The 24,357-nt window shown below is 55.5% G+C and overlaps 1 protein-coding gene and 1 long non-coding RNA gene across 19 annotated transcripts in view; one reads left to right on the forward strand and one right to left on the reverse strand.

The window, feature by feature from the left end:
* TSNARE1 (t-SNARE domain containing 1) overlaps positions 1 to 24,357 on the reverse strand; it is a 133,199-nt gene that overhangs the window by 25,747 nt on the left and 83,095 nt on the right. For 15 of the 18 annotated variants that reach the window (XR_002734904.3, XM_023228069.3, XM_023228076.3 and 12 more), the window contains 4 exons: positions 22,623 to 22,713; positions 18,772 to 18,846; positions 18,227 to 18,283; positions 4,296 to 4,457 (listed from right to left, as the gene is read on the reverse strand). Coding sequence is in view for 17 of the 18 variants with exons in the window: in XM_023228069.3 (XP_023083837.2) it covers positions 4,296 to 4,457; positions 18,227 to 18,283; positions 18,772 to 18,846; positions 22,623 to 22,713 (385 nt within the window). In the remaining variant the exon portion in view is untranslated. The remainder of the gene's footprint in view (positions 1 to 4,295; positions 4,458 to 18,226; positions 18,284 to 18,771; positions 18,847 to 22,622; positions 22,714 to 24,357) is intronic. The other 3 variants (XM_023228064.3, XM_023228082.3, XM_023228065.3) reach the window with 2 other exon arrangements.
* On the forward strand, positions 5,946 to 8,717 carry LOC111553343. The gene is made up of 3 exons (XR_002734905.2): positions 5,946 to 6,063; positions 7,450 to 7,873; positions 8,609 to 8,717. It is a non-coding gene; the product is annotated as an uncharacterized LOC111553343 (long non-coding RNA).

The raw sequence follows: 24,357 nt of genomic DNA on the forward strand, positions 1-24,357 counted from the left end.
GGGAGGGAGGTGGTCACTGTTGTGGGGGAGGGAGGGATGGTCATTGTCATGGGGGAGGGAGGTGGTCACTGTGGGGGAGGGATGGTCATCGTCATGGCGGAGGGAGGTGGTCACTGTCATGGGGAAGGGATGGTCACTGTCATGGGGGAGGGAGGTGGTCACTGTCATGGGGGAGGGACGTGGTCACTGGGGGGGAAGGGCAGTCACTGTCTTTGCAGGCACTGACCAGTTTGACACGCTGGTTCCACAAGTACCGGCAAGTTGCTGTGGAGCGCACTACTCCAGGCTCTGGGTATGGGGCTGACCCCAGGCAGGCAAGGGCCGCTCACCATCTGTCGGGGCAGGGACCAACCAGAGACTCCCCGTGGGAGGCGGACAGGGAGCTAGGACAGTGGAGGGCAGTACGGAGGGTCTCCCTGAGGAGGGCACGCCATGGAAGCCACAATGCTCAGAAAGGGGCAGGGTGCTCAGGGGCACATGGAAGCCAGCAGGGGTCCTCAGGGTGAGTCTCGGCGGTCCTGACAGGCTCCCCAGGATGGGGCAGGACACCCTAACTCAGAATCCGATGGCACCAGGCCTGGGGGGGCCACAGTGCCAAGGTCACTGCCCAGAACTGAGGCTGGCCCACTCTCCACTGTCTCCTGCCCAGTCACTTCCGGGCCTCTCAAGCCAGCCACACGGCACCCTATGGGTCCTCTGACGGGCTGTCACCTCCGCAGGGCCCGCGGACATCCCACAGTGCCTGCTACACTCTGCCTACGCCGTCCCAGCTGGCTACACTCTGCCTACGGCCACACGGGCTGTCCCAGCTGGCAAGTCCCTGAGGACAGAGAGCGTCCTTCCACCTGCCCACTTCACAGATGAAACGACCGAGGCCAATCAGAGTTCAAGGTCACCCAGCCAGTGAGTGGACACAGGCCTAAAGTCTGGACAGCATGTCCCCAGCCTGGCCCTTTATTTTGTCCCAAGGACGGTGCTGGGAGGAGGACAAAGGAAACGGATGCTGGGCGGGGCCATCTGTCCCGGTGGACAGGAGCCCCCAACACAACCCCGATCCGCATCCTGCCTGACAGGAGCCGCCGATGCTCAAGGAAAGCAGGAGCAAGGCGGAGGGCGGGCACCAGCAATCGCGCAACACTGGCCCACTGCTGTGACACCGCTTCCCCTCCCTGGGCCTCAGCTGCCCCACGTGTTCACAACCCCACTAGCCACCTAGTCATTGAGGGCTGGCCACGAAGGGGGCTCTCTCTCAGACCCCAAGTCTGCCCTAGGGGACTTCTGAACCTATAATATCTTGCAAATCCCCAAGCCCCCAGTGAATGTGGGAGGAGAGTTGAGGGGACGAGGGTGCCAGCTTCCACAGGAAAGGGCTGCAGGAGCCGAGGTGCGTAACACAGTTCCACAAAACTCTGCCGCCCACCCCCCGAGCCCTGTGCAGGCTGCAAAGATGGCCCCAGAGCAATCGGGCCTGCAGGGCCTGGCACGTGGGACCTCCGCTGCGTCACAGCCTCTCACGCATCACGCTGGAGCTCCTGTCACCGGGACCTGCCGCAGACCCGGGGGAGGGCTTCCTAAAGCCTAATGACAATTTGCGTTTTGTTTTTCCCGTTTTCAGAGACCAAAGGGAGGGAGTGATGCAGTGAGATCTGCCAATGCCTTCCAAGAACGACTCCCACCCCGTCACCCTCTGTCCTGCGCCTGCTGTTTGCTGGCACGAGGATGCACATCCGCTGTGTCACCCCCATGCTGCAGACAAAAAAACTGAGGCTGGGAGGGCCAGGCTGGCCATGGGGCCTTCCCACTCCGCACCACTCCTAGTCCCCCCCGGCTACCCACCCTCCGCACAGTGCTGCGCTGTGAGGGGCCCCGAGGGCCACAGGCAAAGCCCAGGCCACCTGGGTCCTCTGGTCTAGACACAAGCCCAGGCCCTTGAGTGAATTCAGTTTAGCCCAGAGCACCAGCTTCTCTCCCGCCCTGACCCAGGCCTCTCCATCTCTGAGCTGGACGACTGCAGTGGCCTCCACATGGGGCGCCCTTGCCCCAGGAAAGGCCGCTGCTTGGCCCACACTCACCACACAGAGCGCCAGAGGGAACCCGGGGCCAGGACTGCTGGATGGACAGGCCCTCACACAGAGGATCGCAGGAGGGGCAGCCAGCCCCAGCCTCCACTCCTCTGAACCCCATCCTGGGGTGGCTGCACCGGCACGAGCCCTCACCAGGCCCTGGGAGCAGGACTCCCAGGCCAGGACAGGGAGAAGCCAGCCCCTTGGGTAAAGGCGCCACACGGGAATGCTGCGGAGTGAGCACCAGGAGGCTGGAGGTGGGCCAGTCCCGCTGTGCAGGAGCCACGCCTCTCTCGGGATGCTGCCCTCTAAAGGCCTCCTCACGCCCGCAGCCCTGTGTGGGGGTTTGGGCTCTGGCAGAATGAGCTTCTGTGAGCGGCCTCCACTCCCTGGACTTAACCAACAAGCAGCGCCTCCTCTCTCCTCACGCCACTCTATGCCCCACAGGGAGGGCTGAGGCTGGACCTTCCCAGGAGGATCTGATTCCAGTGCAAAGGGGAAGCAGGTCCATCTGCCTCTCTGGATGTGAAGCCTTCGGGGTAGTGCTCCTGGAAGAGGGCCTGAGCGCCCGTTTCTCTGCTTCCCTGGGAACAGTGGGCCTCGCTGCACCAGCAGAGAGGGATGGAAACCATCTCTGTGCTTGAGGTGGTTCTCTGGAGCATCTCAGCAGCAGCAAAGGGCTCGTTCAGCCCCAGAGAGAAGCCCCCAAAGCAGCCTCCTGCCAGGGCCACAGGCCCAGAGCTGGCGCCTTCCTCTCTGGGGAGCCCGAGGACAGGAAAGGGTAAAGGGGAGGACACCTCACAGAGGTGGCGGGGGCCCCAAACACAGGTCTTGAGAAATGGGCGCTCCTCCACCAGGCCAAAGTAGGGGGTTGCCACAGCAGAGGCAGGGAGGTGGCGGGCCACAGAAGTAAGGGGCAAGGGAGAAGGGGACTGAGCCCCAGCACTATGGGGTATTCCCTTCCCTTGAGAGTGGATCGCCTGCTTCCTGAGAGAGCAGAACTAGCCACAGGTCCTAACCCAGTGACTTAGCTGACTTACTGCCAGGCCTCCACTTTTCTAGAAGAGTCAGCTCTTAGGCAGACATTTGCTCCGGAAACCCAGCCCCTGGGAGCTTCAGAGTGGGCAGGTCCTAGCACCTTCTGCAAATGAGGGGGCCAGAAGAAGGGAAGGATGTTCAAGGTCACACACAGAGGCTCGGATCCCACTGCCAACAGAGCGTGTCCCCACCACGCTGCCTGACTGATGTGTTCTATGTACACTCAGGCATCAAGGGAGAAGAGGCTCACTCACACGTGCATGCACACACACACACACACACATGCATGCACAATACATGCATGCACACACGCATTCACACATGCATGCACTCATACATGCACACACACATTCGCACACATACAAGCATACACACATGCACAATACACGCATATACACACACACACACTCACACATGCATGTACTCATACATGCATGCATACACATTCACACATGCATGCACACACACACATGCACTCACGTGCATCACACACTCACATGCATGCACTCACGTACACACATGCACGAACACATGCGCACACACACGTGCACACATGCAGGCCCAGACTCAGGTGCCTCTTGGGATACTCTCTTTTAGCAACTGTCTCAAGGAGATTAACCATGGGCTAGAGATACATTTGGCAGTAGGTATTATACATGTGTAAACTTTAAAGAAATGAAGAATAATCAGCATCCAATGTCCACACCCTACAGTTGCACCCTGACAGCACACCCCACCACCTGCTGGTAGTACCACCAAATTGCAGGTTCAGTTCTGAGCAATCTATTCAACCTTTCAAAAAAAGTTACTGGGAACTGCATTAAGCACCAAATCATCTTCATTAGAGCTAAACAGCCTCCTGGAAGTCAAACCACACAGCAAAGGAAATGACCATGGTGACTGAGAGGCTATCCCAGCATATATCCTGGCTCCTGGCCAGAGGGCTGTGCCCTGTGAGGGAAACCCAGGAAGGAGGGAATGGGGATGGGGTTCCCAGACTCCCATCTCTCCCTTATTGGACCAGATGACCAGAGCGAGGTGGTTAGAATGGGCAAGGCCATGGAGGCCTAGTTCCAGCGCCACCAGGCCGAGGGTAAGCAATGGTGCAGCAGGGCTGGCACCTGGGCTCCCCTGGTCCCTGGCCTCCACATGTGGAGCATGGAGAGTGAGCACGCTTGCCCACGCCAGCCTCACCTCCATCTGCAGGATGGCCTCCTCTCGCAGTCGGATGGCCTCCAGGTCCTCCTCAGTGATGTCCGGGAGCAGCGCTTGCTCCTGGCCCTGCCACATGTTGTCACTCCCATTAAAGATCTTCTCATCATCAGCCAGCTCGGCAAACGGGGCCTGGGGACTCTGCTGATGACAGACAGACCTTGTTAGCACTGATCCCTCCCGTACAATTACCACCACGCCCCAGGCCCAGACCTTGTCAGTACTGACCTCCTCACCCCATTACCACCACGCCCCAGGCCCAGACCTTGTCAGTACTGATATCCCCCATTACCACCACGCCCCAAGGCCAAGTCTTCCCATGGCTCCGAGCAGGCCACTCAGCTCTGTCTCCAGATGAGATGAGGCTACAGATGCTAGGCCCTGGCCTCCCACACCTCTGGGAGTTGCGGGCTCCCAGAGCTCTGGGCAGCGCCGTGCACACTGTGGGGGCAGGAGAGGAGCTGGGGCTACTGTGAGCAGTGGGCCAGGGTCACAGGCGAGTGGACACTGGTTCCCACCTTTTGGCACATGCCCCCAACTCTGATCATCCCAGGCCTGTCTGCAGGGAGAGCTTGTGAGCCCTATGACCCCCATGCCAAGCCAGGGCTACCCTCTCCTTGGCCAGAGAGAGGACAGGAGAGCAAAACGTGGCCCTGACCTCAGAGAGCACACAGTCTACCTCGTGTTCCCAGCTTTTGGGGATCACAGGCCCCTTTGTGGACCCCCAGAAAAGTGCCCCTATGCACATAAACACAAATTCTACCTCTTCATTTTGGGGGCTGTGAGCCCAACGCAGGCCCCATCAAGGAGCCAGTTCCCGAGCCAGGGGCAGAGGCTGCAGCGCGGGGCTCAGAGATAAGGTGGGACTGCAGGCAGGGCACAGATGCACCCGCAGGAACCCACAGGAACCTGCCCTCCCGTGACAGCCGTGGGGAGCAAACCTGAGAGGTTTTTGGAATTTGTTTTCATTCCTTGTTAATTTATTTGCCTCATTTTGAAATTCAACAAAATGGTGCTCTCTGAGGGGACGCTAGGTCTGAGGTGGGGGCCTTCTACGGCCATGAGCCTGTCACTGGGCATCAATCTGGGCCTCCCTGGCGCCGGTCACCTGGGAAAGACTGCAGACGTCAGTCCCTGGTGTCATCAGTCCCCCGCGTCAGGTCCCAGGTGGAGGTGTAGGGGCCTGGGAGCACCTGGCAGAGGGGAGGGCGGGCAGGAGGCAGGAAGGGTCCATGCTGCAGCCGCCACCTCCCAGTGCACACGTTCACACTGAACTGAAAACGCGACAATAGTGGCAATCCCACCCCACAGCCCTTCCTTCCCCTCCCGTCAAGAGGCCGCAGTGCCCCCCACCTGCCCTACCCATGCCAGCGGCGCTGCCTTCACCTTAGGAAGCTGTGTGTGTGACTGAGAGTGCCTGTGTGATTGTGGGATGTGTGACCATGTGACATTGTGTGTGTGAGAGGGAAAAAGGCAGACAGGAAAAGGAACCGAGAATGAGCAGAGCAGAAAACCAAGGCGGCGGCCTGGTCAGGCCAGGTCTCACCACAAACACCTGCTCCACTCAGCCACGCCCCCGATCTTCCTGGAAACCCTGCAGGGAGAAGCTGGGGCCTTCACAACAGCCGAGTACACTGAGGAAGAGCAAGGCGGGGAGCTGGCGCTGTGCTCAATCAGGGCGAGCCCGTGGGGCTCTGCAGCAGCGCCTGCTCTCAGACATACATCAAGGTTCGGTGAGCCCAAGGACAAGGTAACAGCGGTGGGGGCGGCTGACAACGAACAGGGCCACGTGTGCCAGGCCCACTGACGCCACGCTACCTTTACTTGCTCCTCATGCTCCTGAGGCACCATAATGACCCTCCCACTCACCATCCGGGAGACTCAGGGAGTTCACAGCCACCTAAGCCACTCTGCAGCGAAGGGGCAATTCAGCTAACCTGACCAGGCTGCTGCCTCCTGCAGCCCTCAGGAGCAGACCCATGGCGGACTTGGCCCCGCCCCCAGATCCAGCTTCCCCTCAGCTTCACACATGCTGTGCCCACACACGCTCCCCGACACAAATCCCGGGACCACCCTCCCTGCCCAGGCAGGCGCTCTCCCAGCTGACTCGCCCGGCCGCTGTTCTTGGCCCAGTGGGCGTCACCACGTGTCTGGAGAGGAGGATCTGACAGAGGCAGGACTGCGCCTGTCCTGATGCCTCTGGGCCTTCTGTGGCAGTGAGGCAGGGAGCACAGTGGCTGGGCCTGGATCGGAGCCCCTGATGGGACAGGACACTCAGGATGGGGCCGCCCAGCTCACACCAGAGCCTGGGACTCAGTCACAGGCCCCCTCCCTTGCCTGTCCCCACCCATGTCTCCCCAGCCCTCTGTGGGTCCAGGACACAATCAAGGTCCCCTCCCAGGTCTGGGAAAGGCCCCCGCTAAGTATGGGGTCCCAGCCAGACTGCACCTCTGCTCATCAGGGCCCTCAGGCAGTGTGGACAGCTTTGCCAGTTCCTAGCCTCTGAGGGCACAGGGCCCTGCCTAGGTGTCATCCTAGGCATGAGATCTGGGTACAATGAGTGGAACTGACTGGGAATGGGAATCCAGGCTAGACCTGTGCGGTGCAGGCAGCCTCTCTGCTTCATCTCTCCCCACTGGACCCCGCTGGCCTCCACCGTGCCTAGGGACAGCACTGTCCACCAAGAGCAGCCGGCCATGCAGGCCAGGAGGCAAGGCATGGTGAAGAATCCTCTGTCAGTGCTAGGCATGGAGGGCCGCAGGGGTACAGCTGCCGCCCCAACCCATCCCACTCACGTCCAGAGCTCTTGCCATGCCCCTCTCGTGTGTGTGGGCATCTGGGGACATGGGTTGCAGGGCAGCCTGGCTCACGGGACCAGCTCTGTCGGCTCCCCCGTGCTCGGGGACTATAACCTCAGTCACCCTGCAAGGAAGCTACAGAGGCTGAGACTTGCTCATCTTCTGCCCTTTCCCAAACTGAAAGCCACCTCACCAGGCCGTGCAGCTCAGGGTGGGCACGTGCAGAGACCCCAAGCCAGAGGAAGTGCCGTGAGCGCTCCTGGGGAGGTTTCTCGCAGGGGAGAGGGGGTGCTCACCTCCTCTGGAGCAGTCACTAGCCCCGCCTGGCTTCCCAGCAGGTGCTGCTCCCAACAACCGCCCAGACTAGGTCACATTTATGTCCAGGGCCCGGTGAAGCATCCCCACCTCCTGAGGCCCGAGAACCGTGGGGACTGGGGCTGGAGCAGATGCACAGGTAACAACCAAGTATGGAGAGAGGGACCCCGGCTGGGCACCGAACCAGCGGATCCACAAACAAGCACTTCATTGCATTTCTAGCAGAAGCCACCCCAGGTGGGCGCGAGGCTAGGAGGGCTATGCTGGTGCGACTGCACCCGGGACGGGACGGCGGGGCTCCTCACTAGTCCCCACAGTTCTGCCTGAGACGGCTGACGACAACAGGAACAGCAGCCCCAGCACCCCCGGAGGGACGCGGCACGAGACTGGAGACAACAGGACCAACAGCCACAGCACCGGCCACCTCTGGAGGGATGCAGCATGAGGGTAGGTGCTACTTCCTTTCTCCCATTTCCTCAGGCCCCTCCAGGGTGGGCATGGCCACCCTCGTCTAAAGGGGCAGCTTGTCCACATCCTGCAGGTGGGATGGTGAGGCTGCCCTAGGCAGGTTCTCCTTCCCAAGCCAACTTCATCCTACACACCACCCTGACACGGGTAAATGCTAGCACAGGCCTTTAAATAAACAAATACGTGGATAGATGAATATAAAATAAAAGATCTAAAAAATCTGTTGACAAGCGCAACTCGTCCAAGGTGGTAATTATCACCTCCCCTTCCTGGAGTGGGCGGGAGGAAGTGAGCAGTGCCTGGCGGTGGGAGCCCAGGGAGGCGCTGGCCTCGCGCCAAGCCCAGCAACCCCAACGCCTCCTTCCTACGGCTCCAGCCCCTAGGCTTCCGGGGTACTTGCATAAAGAGCCTGGGCTCAGGTTCCGGCCCCAGCACTGGTGCCAGCTGTGAGGCCCCAGGCATGCCATGCACTTCTCTACATCTGTAGAATGGCGACAGTGGCACTCACAGCCCCGTGGTCTATGCCCCTCAAGCTCCACCCACACGGTCTGACCCCTCACGGCTGCAGAGCACAGCAGGCACGCGCCTCACTCCACCAGGAGCCCCTGAGCACGAGGCTCTCCCGAGGTGCGAGGGCTCAGGAACACCACCCCTCACTTCCTGGGGGCCTGGGGAGGGTCCTCAGCTTCCCTGAGCCTCCAGCTTCACTTCCAGGGAATGGAGCTGACCTCACCACATCCTAGTGTCGCCCAGAGAGCTCGAGGTGAAGCACGTGAGGCCGCAGCATACAGCAGAGGTGCCACAAGATGCCACACTCTGACTCAGGTGGGAAACCAGGTTGAGCTGTGCTTCTCCCAAATGCTGTGAGCTACAGGGTAGAGATGCTTGCTCCCCCCAGGGGGACACGGTCATACGCGCGCCCGGAGAGTGGCATGGGGGTTGGGCACAGCCTCCCGCCTGCCCACAGTGACAGGCTCTACAGCAGCCCCACTGACTGGGATCCCATGGCCTGGGTAAAGTCAAAGGCCCCAGGTAAACATAGTAACCTGTTGAGCTAAGAGGTCCCTGGGGCAGCCCAGCTGCGGTGTCCGGGGATGGAGATGCAGGGGCATGCCCTCGGCCCTCACAGCAAACAGCCGCAGGCGAGGGGGCCGGAGGAAATGTGGTCCCTCCTACGATGAAACCCTCTAGGCCAGCTAATGCGGGCCGGTGAGACGCCTGGGTGGAGAAGGCACCACGGGACGTTCTGTGAGACGTTCCCTGGACTTGGGGGTTTCAATGACAGCTCCCCAGGAGCTGCGGGCAGAGGGTGCTGGGCACCCATGGACACCTGCCTTGGATCTGTGCCTTGGGATTGCTGCCACCTCCCACATGTGGAGGAGGAGGAAGCTCGGAAGGATGGGGAGGGTGCAGGGGTGGGAGGGGGGTGCAAACGGGGCTCCATGTGGACGCCCAGGAAGGCAGCCGGGCTGGGATGCGAGCCACGTGGATGCCCAGGAAGGCGGCAGGGCTGGGGTGCAAGCCGTGTGGATGCCCAGGAAGGCGGCCGGGCTGGGATGCGAGCCAGAGGAGACCCCACAGGTGCTCGGTCTCCCTCACCTCTGCAGCGGGAGGATCGGGGACCCGGTGCTGCTCTCCCCAGCGGTGCAGGACAAAAGCCAGGGGAGGAAGAGATGCCTTAGATGCCCGGGTCCCTCCGCGGCCTCCTCCTGAAAGGCTCACAAAGCGCTCCTTTATTCTCCGCACAAAGGCCCAATTTGGGTCTTGAGCTCCGAGGCTGGGATTAGGGATTTGCTGGCAAGGTGCTGGGGCCAGCGCAGAGGGGACGGCCCTGGGATAGTTTTCCAGCTCAAGAGGCAGACACACAAAGGAGGCTTTCTCCTCCCCACAGGGCTCAGGGCCTGGGTCCCTGTTCCGACAAGCAGGGAAGACACGCTCTAACGTGAGTGCTGGAGACAGGGCGCACGCGGTTTCCCGTGGGAAGAGACTGCTCTGCTGGCATTCAGAAAGCAGGGACCCGAGGCCGGCGCCCAGGGCTCTCCGAGGCTCTGGGAAGTAGACCACTTTCTCATGCACTCCGAACCAAGGGAGGGCAGGGGCCAGGGCGAGAGGCGCTCACACGGGGGGCCGCGGTGTCTTTTCAGGAACCCCAGGTAGTTCATTGCTTCCTCCAAGCAGCAACAGACTCTATCGACGTTTACAACGTCAAATTTATCGATGTTTATAAAGTTCCTACACTTTTCTTTTTTTAACGTGTAGCTGGTGGAGTCTCCGGAGGCAAAGCCCAGAATGTCAGGACGGACATGGCTGTTGCAATGCTTCCCCTAGTCCCACGTTAAATCAAAGGGAACTGGACCCAGAGACAAGGGGTGACCCCCAGCCTTTCACCCCAGGCAGGTAGGTGTGTCTGAGGAAATTCCAGCCAGCCAGTGAGTGAAGCACATCTTCACTTCTGCAGCCGGGCTGGGGACACACAAAGTCCTGGCGGAAATGGAGGCTGAGGTGGCCGGTGACGGCAGAGACAGAGCATGATCTGCCACTGGGGTCGTTCCCCTGACGCTGTCCCAGGGACTGGGGTGCTGCTCACTGGTTGAGCCCAAGCTGGGTTTGAGACTGACCCTCGACCCAGCTGGTAACTACTGACCACAGCCAGGATCTCCAACTCCAGACAGGCTGAGCTGCCCACCCCACACCCAGGGGAGACAGGCAGGGGACAGGGAAGGCAGCCAGTGCCCCTCGCCCTTGCCAGGGCTACCCAGCCTGTGAGCAGCAGCCCCCAAGTCCCCCTACGTCAGCCCAGCATTAACTTGGCAACAGTCCTTTTGCTGAACAGGGTTGCATATCATCTCATCATTGATAGTTGGCAACTTCCTAGAAATAATCTAACCTTCCGTGATTTCTCAGAAGCACTACTGGCCACTCCCCACTTTTTTAAAAGAAAATTCTTCCAAAAGGCAATACGTCTACGTTTCAATGCCAGGTGCAAAGAGTACAGCTCTATGACTGCTTACAAAGGAAATACGTCCCAGCCAAGACACAGGACTCTGGCCAGGACCCCCAAGGCCTCCCTCCAGCACCTGTCATCCCACGCCCCCAACAGAGGAGAACCCAGCTCCGACTTCTAACACTGTCCACTGGTGGGGCTGCTTCTGAACACTACAGAAATGGCATCCCACAGTCTACCCCCTTGGGTCTCAGGCTTCTTGGACGCAGCATTATGTCCGAGGCATCAGCAGTGGGCGTGGTGACCGCAGTTCACTCTTTTGGTTGCTGTGGAGTCCCCGGTGGCATGAATTCAGCAGGTGCTGCTTCCCTGTGCTGGTGAAGACTGGGCGGGGTTCCAGGTCGCACCACTGCATGGGGTGCTGCTATGAGCATTCTCCCACGAGACTTCTGTCAACACACACAGTTGTCCTGTCTCCACGGAGTGGCCGAGGACTCCCACAGACACCAGAATCTGTGGGTGCGCAAGTCCCTGATATAAAATGACTTGGTATTTTCATACAACCTACGCACATCCTCCCATATATTTAAATCACCTCTAGGTTGCCTATAATATTTAATATGATGTAAATGCTGTGTAGTAAATAGCATAGTTGCTCTACTGTATTGTTTCGGAAACGATGACAAGAAGAGAAGAGGCTGTACATGTTCAGAACAGCTGCCATTCTTTAAAAATATTTTCAGTCTGTGATTGGTGGAATCCACGGATGTGAAACTCATGGATACGAAGGGCCCGCAGATATGCATGTCTGTTAGGCAGAACTGCAAGACCCTAGGTAAGAAAATGCTGGACTTGACAGATATTTTCCAACAGCGTTCAAAGTGGTGATGCAGAGGCACACCCCACCAGTAAGGCATGAGGGTGTAACGACCTACACGCAGGCCCACAGCCGGCTTTTGCAGGGGTTCTCACTCATGTTTGCTCTAGTTATTTGTGTGGGTGTGGTGTGTGGTGATACACCACCATGGGTTTCTTTGCCATTTTTCTGATAACTCGTGTTGCCAAGTACACGTTCACAGGCTTATGAGCCACCTGGAATCTTCTTCTGTGAGGTGCCTGTGGAAGGCTGCTGCCCTTTTATTGTTTTTCAACAGAGTTGTCTGCCCTTTCCTTGTTGATCTGTAAGGTATCTTTATATATTAAGGATGTACGTCCTTTTCACACATGTTGTGCAAACACCCTCCCCTGTGCTGTGGGCTGCACTCTCTTACTGGGGTATAATTTTAACAAAGTGTGTCGACCTTCTCCTTTGTGGGCGGCACTTGTGCGTCCACGTAAGAAATACTTGCTCACCATGAAGGCATCAATGGAGCCTCCCATGGTGTCTTCTGGATGTGCTACTGCCTTATCTTTCACACGTGGGTCTGTGGTCTGGCTGGAAGTGCTTTCTGCACAGGGAGAGTTGTTTGTGAAGGGTCCTTTTTTTCCAGTTCGAACATCTGAGTGATCCGTATCAAGCCCTGAATGAATCACCCACCTCCTGTGGCAGGCCAGTCCGCCTCGGCCGCAAACCCAGCTGCCACGTATCTGTGGTCTGTGTCCGGTCTTCACTCCGTCCCACGGGCTGATGTGTCCACGGGCTGGTGTGTCTAGCCTCGCACAAACACCACACTGTTTTTATTTCTGTGCTTTATAGTGTGTTCCAATACCTGATAGTATAAATCTCTTTTGTTGTTCTTCAAAATTGCCTCCACTATTTTGGGTCTTTCCTATTTCCACATACATTTTGGAATCAGCTTGACAGTTCACACACACACACATACACACACACACACACACACACTGAAAACCTGCTGGAACTTTACTGGGATTATATTGAGCCTACAGATCCACTGGGTGAGAGCTGACATCTCCGTAAACACAGTATCCCTGCATGGTTTAGGTCATCTGTCATTTCTCTCAGTAATGTGGCATAGTTTTTAATGTAGAGGCCTTAACTGCTCTTCATAGAATTTTTTGAAGAAATTTATTGTAATAAATTATGACATCAGTTTTTAAATTTCCTCTCCAAACTGTCTTTTGCCAGCACACACAATGTCTTCTTGTCGGTTGACCTGTCCTGCCGCATTCACTGATGAATTCTAACAGCACGCTGCAGATGCGTTCAGATTTCCCATGGACATAATCGTGCTGTCTATGAAACAGTTTCTTCTCAATCCTACTTTTTTTTCATGCCATACAGCGTTGGATACGACTTCTGGCACAATGGGGAACAGAAACAATAGTACTAAATGACCTCGTTTTATCCTCTATCTTAGGAGAAAAGATTTTAACATCTCCTCAGTAAGTATAACGTTAACTGTAGGGTTTTTGAAGATACCTTTTGGCAGATTAAAGGCATTCTTATCTATTCCTAGTTTGCCAGGATTTTTCTAGCCTCCTTGAGTGTTGAATTGTATCAAGTGCTTTTCCTATCTGTTGAAATAACCTGCACAGATTTCCTCACTTCTTCTGTATTCTGTGGTGAATCATACCCAGACTCTGAATGCAAATCAGTCCTGCATCCCTACAATCAACCCCACTTTATAATGATGTATCATCCTTTTACATGTTGATTGATTGAAGTTACTAATATTTAGGATTTTTGTCTCTATGTTCATAAGAGAGACTAGCATGTTATTTTCCTTCCTGGGATCCTTGTAAGAATCTGGAATCAAGCTACTGGGGCCTCATGAGGCAGACAAGGTGTGTTTCCTCCCTGCCGTATTCTGTGTGTGTGTGTGTGTGTGTGTGTGTGTGAACTGCTGCTAGCTACTGCTCAAATACGGGACTGAATTCACCCCTACAGCTATTGAGGTCTAGAGTTTTCTTTGTGGGATATTTTTAATTTATGGATTTAATTTTTTAATAAATATTCAACATCCCAGACTTTCTGTACCTCTTGGTAAATTACAGTTTTCTAAAAAAAAAGTTTCCTCGAAGCTGTCGAATTTATCGATGTTTATAACGTCCCTACGTTTTTCTTTTTTTAATGTGTAGGACTGGTAATGATCTACCCGTTTTCATTCTGATACTGGTCATCTGTGTTTTCTCTTTGTATCTTGATTAATCTTGTAGGGATTTAACAATCCTTTCAAAGAGCCAATTCTTTTGGCTTTGCTAACTTTCCTACTGTATGTCTGTTTTGTATTTCATTGATTTCTGCCTTAGCAATTGCATATATTACTACATAACGCAGCACTCATCCTTGGCTTGCTCAGTCTGCCTTCAACGTGCATGTTACTTCTCTGATGATGTGAGGACATCACGACACTTTAACGCCATTTGCCTCCCTTCTGTCTTCTGGGCCATTTCGTCAATAGCACACACCTGACAGTATCTGAAGCCCGCCAGTCCTCATCATCACCGTTTCATGGTCAACACTAACCCGGGCACGACCACATCAACTGTTTCCAGTGTCTCTCAATCCCTCCTCCGGGACGTGCTGTCTCTGAGATCACTCCTTTTCCACGTGGAGGGGGTTCTGTTGACGAGGAGTTCTCTCGCTTTGTGTCTCTAAAACTGTTTTCACTTTGCCTTTATTTCTGAAGCATGTCTTCCCCAGGGTGCAGCTGGAGATTAGTTATGTTTCTCAAGCTTTTTGAAGGCACACTTCCACTGTCTTCTGGGTTCCATCGTTTCTTCTAAGAAAGTCAGGTGTCAGTCTTGTCCCTTTAAAAATCACGTGACTTTTTTCTCTGACTTGAATGTGCTCTTAACATTTTTTTTTTTCTAGTTTGAATCTGCTTTTCTAAGATTTTATTTTTGTCTTTGGTTTTCAAATTTTTATAATGCTATGACCAAGGGCGCTCTGTTTGTTTTGAGACAGGCTCTCGCTCTGTCCCCCAGGCTGGAGTGCAATGGCACGCTCTCGGCTCACTGCAACCTCCATCGCCCAGGTTCAAGCAATTCTCGTGCCTCAGCCTCCTGAGTAGCTGGGATAACAGGCACCTGTCATCACACCTAATTTTTGTATTTTTTAGTAGAGACGGGGTTTCACCATGTTGGTCAGGCTGGACTCACTCCTGACCTCAAGTGATCCACCTGCCTCAGCCTCCCAAAATGCTGGGATCATAGGCATGAGCCACCACACCTGCCCAAGGGTGGTTTTTGTTTTGTTTTGTTTTTTATTTGAGACGGAGTTTCACTCTTGTTGCCCAGGCTGGAGTGCAATGGTACAATCTCAGCTCACCGCAACTTCTGCCTTCCGGGTTCAAGTGATTCTCCTGCTTCAGCCTCCTGAGTAGCTGGGATTACAGGCATGTGCCACCAAGCCCAGCTAATTTGTACTTTTAGTAGAGACGAGGTTTCGCCATGTTGGTCGGGCTGGTCTTGAACTCCCATCCTCAGGTGATCTGCCCGCCTCGGCCTCCCAAAGTGCTGGGATTACAGGCGTGAACTACCATGCCCAGCAAGGGTGGTTTTTTAAAAGGAGAAATTTATCTATTCACAGAGCTTCTTGAATCTGTGACTTGAAGCATTTGGACAGTTTTGGGAAACTCTCAGCGGTTACCTCTTCAAATATTATTTCTGTCCATTCTCTCTCCCTCCTGTTCATCTAGGACTCTATATTCTTTAGATTTTCTATCATTTTTTCTTCTGTGTTTCAATGTAAGTTTTCTTATGCCCTGCCTTCTAATTCACTAATCCTTTTTTCTGCCTTGTCTATGTGGAGATTTAGCTAACCCACTAAATTCTTAATTTTAGTTACGGTATTGTTCAATACTAGAACTCCCTTTTTAAAATAAAATGTAAGTTCTCTGGTAAAAGTCTATACCATTTACTATTTCCTTTCACATGTTAATAAAACAGATTGAGTGTCACTCATCCGGAATGCTTGGGACCAGAAGTGTTTCAGATTTTGAACTTGTTTTCAGATTTTTGATTTTTTTTTTTCAGATTTTGGAATATCTGCATTGCACTTATTGGATGAACATTCCTCATCAAAAATCTAAAAACCTAAATGTTCTAAAGAGCATTTCCTTTGTGCATCATGTTGGCACTCAAAAAGTTTCTGATTTTGGAGGATTTTGGATTTTGGAGTTTTAAGTTAGGGATGCTCAACCTGTAGGTATTTTAAGCTGAGTGTCCGACCAACCATTTGATTATCTGCATCACCTGTTGGTCAGTTTCTATTTCCTGTTTTTCCTTGGCTTTAGTCATTGGATCCTGGTACCTGTGATGCCTAATGACTTTGGCTTAAATCCCAAACACTGCATGAAAAAATTGCAGAGATTCTAGATGATGGAATTGTCCTCTGTCTTTGGAGAGACCACATAGACATGATTCCAGGCTATGCTTTAGGTTTGGTTGGTCAGGGCTGGTCTACTTCTGGTTTACCGTCATCTCTCATGGTCTCAAACTGAACTTGTGTTTACAAGAATCCCTCCTCCTAGGTGAGCCTTACAATCCAACTTTCATCTTCTTAGTACTCTGAGGGCACTCTGACTTCTGTTCAGCTTTTCCTGTAAAGTACTTGTCGCTTGACGTCTTAGACTCTCACATCATGCACACACCAGCGAATATGGATCAGCAAAAGCCTGCTTCACGGGGAAAACCTGAGTGCTACAATCCCCTTGTGCTCCAGGGTTTTATTCCTAAGGGTTCCGAGCTCTAATTTTTGACTCTCCAGCCCAGTAAGACCACTAAAGCTATAAGCCACCACTGCTGTTCGTAAGTCTTGACAAGCTGAGACAGAAGCTGGCAAATGTCCTGGGGGTGAGAAGGAAGTGATGACGAGCCTGAGTGATCTGGGAACATGTGCCTCCCTAGGCCTGGTTCCCGGCTGCTCTGACGCTTCCCCCATGTTGGATCCATGTGTCTCTGTACGTCTGTGTCTATCTGTGTGTCTCTGTGTGTCTGCATGTCTGTCTGTGTGTCTGCATGTCTGTCTGTGTGTCTGCATGTCTGTGTCTATCTGCGTGTCTCTGTGTGTCTGCATGTCTGTGTCTATCTGCATGTGTCTCTGCACACCTGTGTTTATCTGTGTCTCTTTGTGTCTGTGTGTCTGCATCTATCTGTGTGTCTGTGGGTCTATGTTTATGTGTCTCTGCATGTCTGTGTATCTGTGTCTCTTCGTGTCTGTGCGTGTCTGTTTGTGTCTGTTTATCTGTCTCTTCGTGTCTGCGTGTTTGTGTTTATCTGGGCGACTGTGTGTCTGTTTGTCTCTGTGTGTCTGTTTATCTGTGTCTCTGTGTGTATCTGTGCCTCTGTGTGTGTTTATCTGCATATGTGTCTGCATGTCTGTGTTCATCTGTGTCTCTTCATATCTGTGTGTCTGTGTTTATCTGTGTATCTGCATGTCTATGTTTATCTGTCCCTGCATGTATATGCTTATCTGCATGTGTGTCTGTGTTTATCTGTGTCTGTTTATCTGCATGTGTGTCTGCATGTCCATGTTTATCTATGTGTCTGCGTGTCTATGTTTATCTGTGTCTCTAGGTGTTTCTCTGCATGTGTCTGAGTGTCTGTTTATCTGCATTTCTGTGCATCTGTGTTTATCTGTGTCTCTGCATGTTTACCTGCATGTGTCTGCACGTCTGTGTTTATCTGCGTCTCTGCATCTCTGCACGTCTGTGTTTATCTGCATGTGTCTCTGTATGTCTGTATTTGTGTCTGTATTTCTCTCTGTCTCTGCATGTCTCTGCATGTCTGTGTCTCTGTTTATCTGTGTTTATCTGTGTGTCTACATGTCTGTGTGCATCTATGTGTGCATTTTTCTGTGTGCATGTGCCTGTGGTTTTTTTGTGTTTGTTTTTGAGACAGAATCTCACTCTGTCACCCAGGCTGGAGTGCAGTGGTGTGATCTCCACTCACTGGAACCTCGGCCCTGCCTCCTGGGTTCAAGCAATTCTCCTGCCTCAACCGCCCATGTAGCTGGGATTACAGGTGCTCGCCACCATGCCTGGCTAATTTTTGTATTTTTAGCAGAGATGGGGTTTCTCCATGTTGGCCAGGCTGGTCTTGAACTCCTGACCTCAGGTAATCTGCCCACCTCGGCCTCCCCAAGTACTGGGATTACAGGCATGAGCCACTGCACCCGGCCATGTGTGCGTGTGTTTTAACCCAGGTTTTACAGCGGCTCTCAGCAAGAGGGTTGGTCTGACCAGTGAGTCCTGCCCAGCACATGGAACCATCCACAGTCATTCTTTGGTAGCTGAGCCCTTGTCAGGCACTGTGCCAGGGCCCAAAGGTCAAAATGCTCACGTTTTCAAGGCTGTGCCTCATGGCACCCCTCAGATGAGACCCCTGCCGCTGGCCCTCCCAGCCCTTCCATGGAGCACAGATGGCAGTGGATTCTGGGTTGTCCCCTAACAGTCACTGACCCATGGTCACTACTTGGCACCCACCTGTTTACTGCCCCTCTGCGCCATGGGAAGCAGCGCTCTGGACTTTTCCGCAATTTTCTGTTGTAAAAAGGGCAAGAGAAGAAACACAGGAAGAGCAAAAAAGGTGGGGAAGAGAGAAGAAATGGTCAGCTGAGCGCAGGGCTCTGGACGATGGTGCAGCAAAACACGCCTGCCACTCCCAGAAGAGGCTGCCGGGGCCCGGGCTGAGCTCTGCCAGCGAGTCGCTGGATGGTCTCTGTTCACGCATGGGAGCTCTCTGGGCCCCCGTTTCCTCACCTGTCAGAGTCGGGTGAGACCTGTTCTTCCTGCTTCCCCAGAGCTGCTGTGGGTCAGCTCTTGAGGGTAAATGTCCTCTAGGACACAAGCCCTGAGGCACAGTCTGGATCTTGGCTGCCGAGAAACTGTGTGCAAGGATGACCCGCTTCTCTGCCTTTGGGGATGGGGCTGCACCAGGCCCACAGGGACAAGACAGCCATGAGGGTGCTCTGGGAACCGAGGCCCACCCTACCTGGCCTGCAGGCCCCCGCCAACCCCCTGCACCTCACCTTCTGCACCACTCCATAGCGCTGAATGGCATCTGAGAGCTGGGTTTTCAGCCGGTCCAGCTGAGGACGCTCCTGCTGCAGAGAGAGGGCACAGCTGGCATGACATGGGAGGTTTGGCCCTGCCCCAGTGGCCCCACCGCCCTCACCTCCTCCCGCACTGATGTCCAACCTTCCCACACACAGAATGGGGCTCGCCATCAACTACATCCCCCCGGTGTCACCGCTGTCTCCACAGGTACACCCAGGGTCCTCAGCGACACCATCACCACAAAATCCAGCGCAGGGGTCAACACCACCTGCTGGAGCCAGGAGCTACTCAAGGCACATAAACCTGGCCCCGCACCACCTCCACGAGAAGCACTGTGACTCCCCTTCCACAGCGCAGGACACGGCGGCCCTGAGTCCCGAGTGGCTTGTCTGTGACTCCTTCCTCTTCCACAGCACAGGACACCGCGGCCCTGAGTCCTGAGTCCTGAGTGGCTTGTCTGTGACTCCCCTTCCACAGCACAGGACACGGTAGCCCTGAGTCCCGAGTGGCTTGTCTGTGACTCCCCTTCCACAATGCAGGACACCGTGGCCCTGAGTCCCGAGTTGCTTGTCTGTGGTCACACAGGCGGCGGGGTCACTGCCAGAACCATCCCCCTCCCCAGCATCTCGCCTGTACCTGGGTTCCCCATGGCCTCCAGGGTCCACTAACCCCAGTTCCTTCCTGCTGGGAAGTTTGCCACCACACCTCAGCACCACCAGGCACCTGCTCCAGAGCTGGAGCTGGAGAAGCACTGAGCTGGGGTGGGGCTAGACAAGCAGCCCTGGGGTCAGCTCCATTGCTCTGGCTCACCATGGGCGCCACCCACCAGCAGGAGCACCAAGGAACCCACAGCTTCCTTCCAGCACCCACCCCATGGCTATCAGAAGATTGGAGAGAGCCAAGGCTCAGGCGGGCTGGTCTGGGGTAAACCTCTGATGACCGAGGGGCACTGGGAGCAGCCGATCACAGCCTTGACCTCTTCCCATGATCGAAGGTACTACATCTCATCGAAGTGTCCACGGCCCACAAAGTCAAAGATGTGGTAGGCACTGACTGCGCCCACCAAGCCGTGTGAAGGAACCATTCACTTCATGAGGAAAGAGCCTGCGCGGACCACCCGAGCCTGCTCTCACCCCACAGAAACACCTCTCAGAATCGCAACCCTCCACCATGTGGGGCCTTGCTCAGCATCTCACGTAAGCACAGTGCCTCCCGCAAGAGGGCCCAGCGTCTCCCATAAGAGGGCCCAGCGTGTATTCTCGGATGAATGAGTAAATGAGTAAGTGACTCAGGCACACCTGAGTCAGAGAATGAAGAACAAAGCTACAGAGGAAGAGGTCAGACACAGGCCTCAGTGCTGGCCATGATGCTGCTGACATCACCGCCCGAGGGCACAGGCCAGGGCAGCACCCAGTCCCCACAGAGTGGTCCCCACAGGGCAGCCATGGCTATGAGGAGTGGCCCGTGCACAGAGAGGCTCCAGGCCGCTCAGCACAAAGCTCCCAGCGCTCCTTGTCATCTGCCTTTAGGGAGACTCCAGCCACCCCATCACTGGACAGGGGGCTGCTGCCTCTGTCACACGGTTTTTTAGTGTAACTAACTTTTAAACTAGTTCTACTTTTTTAAGTACAAGTTTTATTACTGTATAATTGAGATCTGATAAAATTCACCCGCTTTTAAGTGTCGAGTTCAGTAACTCTTAGTTGTACAGCCATCCCCACAACCCAGTTTTAGAACTTCCCCATCACGCCAGAACGGGCCCTGCGCCTGCCTGCAGGCACCCCAAAACCAACTCCTGCTCCCAACCCCGACAACCGCTCGTCCACTTTTGGTCTCCAGAGATTGCATTTTCTGGATGTTTCACACAAACAGAACCACACACTGTGTGTTTTCTTGCATGGGGGCATGCAGTCTTTGAGCCCCACCACACTGTGGCCTGCCTATATCTCCGCTCCTTCTCACTGCTGACCACACCCAATACAGCACTGTCCACATCACGTGTATTTTCCACAGGGAAGGCGGCATGCGTTTCCCCTGCAGGACTACTAATCCATGCTGCTGGTTCTGCAGCAGGTTGAATCTGCAACCCCAGCCCTCCCAAGGCAGTCAGAGCAGCTATGGGCAGCACCTACGGCAGGGGCAGGTTAGCGTCTCACGCACACTGTGCACATGAAGCAGGTACAGCCAGTGGCTCACACTGTGCACATGAAGCAGGTACAGCCAGCAGCTCACACCGTATGCATGAAGCAGGTACAGCCAGCAGCTCACACCGTGTACATGAAGCAGGTATAGCCAGCAGCTCACACTGTATGCATGAAGTAGGTACAGCCAGCAGCTCACACCGTGCACATGAAGCAGGTATAGCCAGCAGCTCACACTGTATGCATGAAGCAGGTACAGCCAGCAGCTCACACTGTGCACATGAAGCAGGTGCAGCCAGCAGCTCACACCGTGCACATGAAGCGGGTGCGGCCAGCAGCTCACACTATACGCATGAAGCAGGTACAGCCAGCGGCTCACACTGTGCACATGAAGCAAGTGCAGCCAGCAGCTCACACCATACACATGAAGCAGGTGCAGCATGAAGCGGGTGCAGCCAGCGGCTCATACCACGTGCATGAAGCGGGTGCAGCCAGCGGCTCATACCACGTGCATGAAGCAGGTGCAGCATGAAGCAGGTGCGGCCAGCAGCTCACACTGTACGCATGAAGCAGGTGCAGCATGAAGCAGGTATGGCCAGCAGCTCACACCGTATGCATGAAGCAGGTGCGGCATGAAGCAGGTGCGGGCCAGCGGGCTGCAGCTTGCTCACTCCTGCCCCGTAAAATCGTAGGGTTTGGCAGCATTTAATCTTTTGTGACAAGTACCCTCCAATCTTCAGCGACTGGGCCCTGACCTGGTGTGGTGGAGCGGAGGGTGTCGGGATGGTTAGAAGTGGGGACAGGGCCAGGAGTGGTGGCTCACGCCTGTAATCCCAGCACTTTGGGAGGCCAAGGTGGGCGGATCACTTGAGGCCGGGAGTTCAAGACTAGCCTGAGCAACATGGTGAAACCCCACCTCTACTAAAAACACAAAAGTTTGCTGGGCGTGGTGATGGGCGCCTGTATTTTCAGGTACTCAGGAGGCCAAGGCATGAGAATCACTTGAATCTAGGGGGCAGAAGTTGCAGTGAGCTGAGATCATGCCACTGTACTCCAGCCTGGGAGACAGAGCAACACTCCGTCTCAAAAAAAAAAAAAAAAAAAAAGAAGTGGGGACAGGGTAGAGATGAGGGAGGGAGCGGCCCTGGGGCAGCTGAGCTGGGACAGTGGTGACGGCTGTGGCAGTGGGTATGGTGATGGCCACTGCCACAGCCATATGTCTGGCCTGAGGCCCCTGCGTCTGGTAAGGCACCAGGGGGGGTGAGGGGATAGGGAGGGTGTACATGAAGGTGGTCTTGGGTGGCGGATGCGGCAGAAGGGCAGGGGATGCAGGGAAGGGGAGAGGATGGTGAAACAAACAATGGCGGGCCATCAGCTTCCAGTAAGGCCTGGCCAGGAGGACCTAGAGTGCTCTTGTCCCCACTATTGCATAAGCCAAGGAGAGCAAGAGTGCGGGCAGCCACACCAGCTCCCGGCACGTGGTTGACACACGGCTGCTACCCGAATGACTGAACACAGGTTCTGAGTCATGGAGCCACGTAAAGTTGGGTGCCAGGCCAGTCTGTGTCCATCCACACATATCAGCCTCCCTGTATCCTGCCTCGTGTGACGTCCCTGCTCCCATCACAGGCACAAGGGTCCGTTCCTCTCCTCCCTCCCAGCCTGAGACCCCAGGAACATACCGGGCAGGAGCTGCGCAGCAGCTCGGCCATCTGCTTCACGGTGGTGGCGCTGGCTGCGATGGTCTTGTTGGTCTCCTGCTGTGCGGTGTGCCTGGGGGCCGAGAAGGAGCCAGGAGCGAAGGCAGGGGAGGAAGGCAGCAGAGAGCAAGGGCCCAGAAGGGCGCAGCGAGAAGGGATGCACGGGCAGAGTGGGGGAGACAGAGACAAACGGATGGACAGGTGGAGAGAGGGCCAAGAGACATACAGAGACAGAGAAAACAGCAGACAGGTCAACAAGAGTAGGGAAAGGGTAGCAAAGAGAAAGAGGCAAAGGCTCAGAGAAAGAGAGAAGGGAACAGAGACAAGAGCAGCAGTGACTCCCACAGAGAAAGAGGAGGGGGCCCAAGAGCCAGGACAGGGAGGGACAGGCAGACACCCAGCAAGAGACAGGGGAGACAGGCAGACACCCAGCAAGAGGCCAGGGTTGGGGGGCAGAAAGGCAGGCGGAGAGAGACGGTGCAGGTAAGCTCTGGCTGGGGTGGGTGGCAGCCGGGCCCCACCAATCAGCCATTGTGAGGACCACCTTCCTCCCCCGCTGCAAGCACCCCCAGATACCCCACAGCCAGGAGGCCCAGCCACGAGCCCTCCCTGCAGAAAGGTCCCTCTCGCGGTTAGTTCTCCTCGGAAAGCCAGCAGGAGAACCAAGGCAACGGCGCCAGGGCCCAGGGAGGCCAGCTGCACACTTCTGAGGGGCCCCGGGCAAGACAGTTCTCACACCCAGGCCCAGTGAGACACAAGGAGGCCAGGACAGTCCCAGGTTACAGTTCCAAGCATGACCTCGAAAGCAACTGGGAAGACCAGCCCGTCTCCCACAAGGGGTTCACCACCCCCATCCCTGGAGAGAGAAGCACCAGGGCAACCGCACCCCAGCCTGGCCGCAGGTGCACACACCAAGTGCAGGGAGGACCCTGGCCTGGTGGAAACTGGGGAGCCACGGTGACCCTTTCAAGTACAGCCCAAATGGCCCCTGCAGCCCCTCAGGCAGCACCTCGGGCCTGTACCAAGCAGGCCTCGGGGCTCACACGTGGGAGCAACCCTGGCACCACCACCCCAGCCAAGCCTACAGGAGCAGGGCCCATCTCCTGATATCCACCCTGGGTGGGTAGAGCCTGTGGCACACAGAGGAGTAAGAGTGTCCCCCAGAACAGGCACCCAGCAGGCTAGAGAGGGTGTGGGCAAAGGTGGGCAAGGAGCTATAAGGTTACCACAGACTGGGGGGAACCGCAGGGACAGGAGCTTTCTTCCCTGGGGCCTTGGTCAGGGCTGCCTCCTGCAGCTGGCCTCTGAGGCTTTGAAGAGCCTCCAGTGCCTCCAGCTCGCAAACATGCCTCTTCGTCCAACCACTGGCTTAACACTGTGAGAAGTATGCGGAAGCAGACTGCCCCTCACCCCCGCTCCCATCAGTCCTCTCCTCACCCTGGGTTGCCACACAGCCTCCTGTCCCTCTCCCTGGGCTGCCACTCCTCCTCCCGTCCCCGGCCCACTCGCCACTGCATCCCATCACATCTTGTACACAGCAGGCTCAAGCGACCCTGCTAAAGACACTTCAGATCTTGCTAGTCCACACCTCAGAACTCACCAACGGTTCCACATCTCATTCCGGTCAAAGCCAAAGTCCCTCCAGCACTGCTCTAGGCCCACGTGGACGGCCTCCCCACGCCGCCCTCCTGCACCTGCGACTTCACCTCCCCACGCC

The sequence above is a fragment of the Piliocolobus tephrosceles genome, chromosome 7 (genome assembly GCF_002776525.5).
Source record: "Piliocolobus tephrosceles isolate RC106 chromosome 7, ASM277652v3, whole genome shotgun sequence".
In the NCBI taxonomy this organism is placed as follows: Eukaryota; Metazoa; Chordata; class Mammalia; order Primates; family Cercopithecidae; genus Piliocolobus; species Piliocolobus tephrosceles.